This window comes from Aphis gossypii, chromosome X (assembly GCF_020184175.1).
Source record: "Aphis gossypii isolate Hap1 chromosome X, ASM2018417v2, whole genome shotgun sequence".
In the NCBI taxonomy this organism is placed as follows: domain Eukaryota; kingdom Metazoa; phylum Arthropoda; class Insecta; order Hemiptera; family Aphididae; genus Aphis; species Aphis gossypii.
In genome coordinates, this window is record NC_065533.1 from 39,525,781 (window position 1) to 39,531,780 (window position 6,000).

Genomic DNA, 6,000 nt, shown 5'->3' on the forward strand with positions numbered 1-6,000 from the left:
ATTATATTATACATCATTGACTATTTTTATGTTTAATATGTACTGAATTAACAATTTTTAAGAGAATCATTGAAATGATGTAGATATTCATAAATACTATTAGATAAAATAAATAAAAAAATAGTTTTGTAATTATCTCTATTCAACAAATGCTGTAATGTAGTGCATATATAATATATACACATGTCTACAACAATTAGGTTAGTTTGTTATTTGTAACTTTTAATAGTAGATAAGTTGATACCAAGTATACACATGACAAGTGCTTGATAATATTACCGCATTATCTTAATGAGCTACAATAAACAAATTAAAGTAATACATGTACATTTAATTAAAATAAATATAATTATAATTTATAAAATTTTTTATAAAAATTACATTAAATAATAGTAAACATATAAGATCAAGTATAATATATATTTAATGGACGGACAGTAAATACTCTAAAAATAAAAGTGAACAAAATTATAGGAATGTGACAATAGCTAAGCAATAGTGCTTACACATTAATAATTTGTTCTTGGACGGAATAATTATTATTAATTTTAAGTATATTATATTTACGTATTAATCAGTAATCAAGTATAAAATAAAAGCACTAACAGCTGTAATGATAATACATTAAATAATAGTAAACATATAAGATCAAGTATAATATATATTTAATGGACGGACAGTAAATACTCTAAAAATAAAAGTGAACAAAATTATAGGAATGTAACAATAGCTAAGCAATAGTGCTTACACATTAATAATTTGTTCTTGGACGGAATAATTATTATTAATTTTAAGTATATTATATTTACGTATTAATCAGTAATAAAGTATAAAATAAAAGCACTAACAGCTGTAATGATAATACATTCATACAGTGGCATGGCATGAGATAAGTTAAAAATGAGATTCTCAAACAAATGTGATGATACAAGCACTTAGGGAATAGGTTTTTAATTCGTCTTGGTTACGTCACTGTATTGGTGAATTGTTTTTTGGTAGAAAACTTATTTAAAAATATAGGTGAACAAAATATAAGTATGTAGCAATCAAGAAAGAAATATTAACACTAGCAGTTTTGATGCTGGAGCTTCTTAAGTGTGAAGATGGTTGGCCACAAGCTGGTGGGCATACTGGTATTATTGTTTCTATAAAATTAACAAATAATAAAAGTTAAATTTTGTTTATAACTAATATAAAAATTGGAAACTATAGTTAAAATATAAAATAGATCGATAACAAGTATTATAACACCCTAAATTTCTTTATTGTAATTATAAGTTGTTTTAATTACATATTTACAGTGGCACCGGTATCAGTTTCAAATGATATTGCATAAAAATAAAATATGAGGTAAAACAAACAAAAAATTTATTACACTAAAATATGGGACAAAAATCATATAGTTATATCCAAATATTTATAACTTATATACCTAAATCCTATGGACTATCATTGTACGCCATAACACCATCCACCAAAATTAGATTTTGCATTACTGATACATAGTGATCGGCACCACTTATAATGAATGGTAATATAAAATAATATTAGAAGTACCAATAAGAAGATTTCACATGCACATGAATTGTTTCTATTTCACAACTGTACAAAATAGCAAACTATACATTCATAATAATCCATTTTTTTCTATTACTTTAATAATTAGAGTGAATTGACAAAATATTATATAATTTAAAGATAAAATTAGGTTAAAGAAATATATTGATATGCCCAAAATAATAATCATATATTTAAATTTTAAAATAGGTCAACTCACACTAATTTTAAAAATAACAGAATATAATGGGTTAATGTAAATATAAAATTTGGTATGTTGTAAATTTTTAAGATGGAAATATATATTATACAGATAGACATCCTTTTAATAATAAGATTAACAAAATATGTAAGTTACATTAGGTTATGTTGGATATTGGTTAAAATATATGAAATATCAAGAATGCCTTTAAAAATGAATATTCTAAAAAATAAGAGAAAGAAACATTTAAAAAAAAAAGGAATACTTCAAGTAGCAAAAATTACATTAAAATTAACTTTAATTATGCTTTATATTTTTCTCATTTTATTATAATAACTTAAACCTAAGTTTTGATTAGAAAGTTGAATACTATATTAAACATTATATGTTAATAAACCTAATATTTACCATAAAGATTAACTGTAACTTCAGCAGTTCCTAATACATTTGATGCTTTACAAATGTAATCACCATATTGACGTTTTTCAATTGTGATGATACGTATTGTTGTGTCTGTAAATTCATCTGCAGTAGCAAAATGTGAAATTCTAAGTAAAAATAAAAATAAATTAAATATTTTCAACAAAATATAAACAAATTAAAGTACTCAAAAACTAAGTTTACCTATAATGTTGATTGTTAGACAGTTGTATACCATTATTTATCCAAATAATGGCTGGTGGAGGATAAGCCTCAACGTGGCACTCAAGATCCATGTCATATTGTAAAGCTTGTCCCAAACGAGGTTTAGGTACAGTTATAACTGGAGCGAATTCCACCTCAATGGCAATATTACGTCTGGCACCTTTTCCAACACCATTTTCAGCAACACAGTAATAGGTTCCACGATCTTCTTTTGTTATGACCGGAATTTTCAAAATGTTACCTCTAGAATATTAAGTGTATGCTCAATTTTTATCTATATATATATATATATATTATATTGTTATTGTAAGTACCTATAAATTGAACCGCCTGTGGGTAAAATAGCATTATTTTCTCGTCTCCAGGAAACTCTTGGACTAGGGAATCCACCAGCATAACATTCAAGTTTCACCGGTTGACCTTCGTTTACAACTAATGATCTAGTTGAGTTGTCAGAAATGATAGGAGGTCTACGTACTTCTAGCTCAACATCAGCAGATATTTTGTTGTTCAACCCAAGCAACACTTGACAGCGATAATAACCAGCATCAGTTTCTTGAATATCCTTAATCTGAAAATTGTATAAATAAATATTATTATTATTTTATACAATACATTTTTTCCAAATTTTATAAAAAATAAAACAAGACAAAGTAGGTAGGTACCTAAATGCATAAATTATTGGTTAATATTTAAATACAATACAACTGCATTACATTTAATTTAAGATAAAAATTAATTTAAAATATTTAAATCAAATACCTGTAGTGTGTAACTAGTGCTGTCAATGTCTTGTCTCAATGAAAATCTTGAATCTTTAATAATCAGTGTACTTCCAGATGAAAGCATAACAGGTTCAGTTATTTTTTCTTTATCAACCTTAACCCATAAAACAGGGAAATCCATGGCATATAACACTGAACATGTCATCTCCGCTGTACCACCAATATCTTTTATAGGTTTTTGAGTTATATGAGATATTGTGGGGGTCCTCTGAGAAAAGGCTAAAATTAAAATTAAATATTATAATTGTAATATGCAACATCATAATATTTATAATATAAGTTATGAGTAACAAATATGTAACTGTAAGTTTATACTTAAGAAAATATAAATTGAAACAACAAACTTCTCTAAATTAATATGTTGAAATAACTGGTATTCCAAAACTCCTGATGAAAATATAGCTAATGTAATTACATCAGTTGCTAATGTATTAAAAATTAAGATATTGCAGATACTTATAGATTGAATACTGATGATAAAATAATAATCAAATTCAATTCCACGATTTTAAAAACTGTATTATAAAATCATTAAAATTATGGTATGAAAATAAAAATCTGTTAATTGTAAATAATTTACAGACTAACTTTTCTAATGTTAAAATATATATCAATGATTTACTTAATAAGGAAAACAAATGATTGTTCCAGTTGACAAAAGAAATTTCAAAAACATATGATTACAACTTTGTCTGGTCAAATGCTGGTGTTGTTTACTTAAAAAAAAAAAAAAACTAAAAAGTGAACAAACTAATAAAATACAATCAACATAAATTTTTTAAAATCTAGATACGGACAAAAAAGTTAGTGCACTTTGAATATAGTATAATACTTTTTCGTTTTATTATAGGTTGTTTGTTTATTCATTTTTTATTTTTTTACAAAGTTAATGCTTAAGTAATGTTTAAATACATAAATAAATAATGATTATAATGATTCTTTTAATAACTTATAAAAAAAAATTTTATTTACCAAATGAAAAAAATTCTTACTATGAAACGTTTATTATAAACAACTGTAATAATTTTAATGTATATAATATAAAATATTATATTATAAAATAATAACCTAAAGTCTTTTAATTGAATATTTGAAGTATCAGGAAACATTATGCTGAATTAGGTATTAGTGGTTTGAAGTTCAACTATAAATATTAAATTATTATCTGATACATAGTTATAACTACTATTATAAAATATTATAACTGTTAAAAACACATTAGGTCATTAAATAAATCTAATAGAATTACTGTTACTATTAAAAATAAAGACTCCTTATTAATAATTTAATAACTGAAAGGGCAAATCACTGTAGCTCATTAGATTTCTCAATTTCCTATAATAATATATTGTTTAAATTAGGTAACATGCATTTACTTATAGACCGCCCAGTTTGAATTAAATTGATTTTATTAAAATCTAGAAGATTTCTTAAACAATAAATTACTTCAAATCCCAATAACATATTATAATTGGTTTAAACATAAATTTAAATATTAAAATTGAAGACATAATTAATAAATAAAAATTAAAATAAGTCTCTCATAAAACTCATAAAGTCATAACTCATAAATTAAGTATCATCAAATCATTGTCAAAATTTAACTTAATTTGACAAAAACTTTCTTTATAAACTTTAGTATAAGTAAATTTTCACTGTTTAGGAATAATTACTTAAGGAACACCAAAAAAACTGTAATGCATTTAATATAAATACAGTAACTAGTAATGAGAATTATAGTAAGTTAATGTAATTGGACTTTAATTTCTTCAGTCCAAAAAGTAAAACAATTAGGTATCTATTACTATTTTGCCTAAACACACAGTAGTATATTGTACTGTAATAATTTTCTAATGCACCAATTAACATAGTATTAAGATCGATTCATACACAAAACAAAGGTGATCACTTTTCTAAAAAAAATATATATTTAAAAATACTTAACAATTACTACAGTGCAATTTGAGCTAAATAATAAAAAGAGTGACAAAAGTAACGTACTATAAAGATTTGATAATATTTAAAATAACTATTATAGGTTTGTCATTGTTAGAGCACCAAACACAGAATTTAATAGACAAACAAAGTGCCATACCAGAACTAGGTAGTAACAAAGTCTGGAGAAATAAAAATTTTGAATTATGATTGCAATACATATTACACAAGATATCAACACCGACCGCCTCGCATGGTTGATTTGGTAAATAACACCATTCGAACGGTTACATTAGGCTATTAGATGCTAAGACAATCATATCGATAGGAGGGCCACTCCTTGATTCGAAATCGAGTCCACGCCCGATCTGCAGTAGATCGTGCGAACGTCCAACCCGAGTCGGTCGACAAGGAATTCGTAAACGGGCTGTCCGTCCACCTGTCACCGACGGCGTTATCGATATGTGCAATGGTACTCACCGAGGTTTATGCATAGCACAACGAGAACGCTGTAGACATACTTCATCTTGGAAAATGGCGGTTGTTTCTCCGCGCACGGGCGGTAGACGAAGTGTAGGGAATAGAATACCGTGATTCGACAACGTCAATCGATCAAACGCCAAACGGACGACGAGAACACAATATTTTAATGAAAAAAAAAAACAAAAACCGTCACAATCGCTTAAAGAACTAAAACATAAAAAAACATTGATATCACTCGACCGACGATCGTCGAAGAACGACTAATGAGCGTCGTTTGGCCGTCTCGGCGGCAGGTTAGTTACAATAGACTATGTTATAGTGTTAATGTAGTAGTGTAGTGGGTACCAAACTACTAGACGCGTCTTCTGTAACGAGCGCTGCCCACTTGTGGAA

General features: G+C 26.3%; 1 protein-coding gene across 1 annotated transcript; it reads right to left on the minus strand.

Annotated features, from left to right (window-relative positions):
- Positions 1–121: 121 nt before the first annotated feature.
- On the minus strand, positions 122–6,000 carry LOC114127158 (lachesin-like). The gene is made up of 6 exons (XM_050206060.1): positions 5,605–6,000; positions 3,167–3,408; positions 2,719–2,975; positions 2,384–2,647; positions 2,168–2,307; positions 122–1,145 (listed from the first exon to the last, which is right to left on the minus strand). The coding sequence occupies exons 1-6, from the start codon at positions 5,648–5,650 to the stop codon at positions 1,009–1,011; spliced, it is 1,086 nt and encodes a 361-aa protein (XP_050062017.1). The 5' UTR covers positions 5,651–6,000; the 3' UTR covers positions 122–1,008.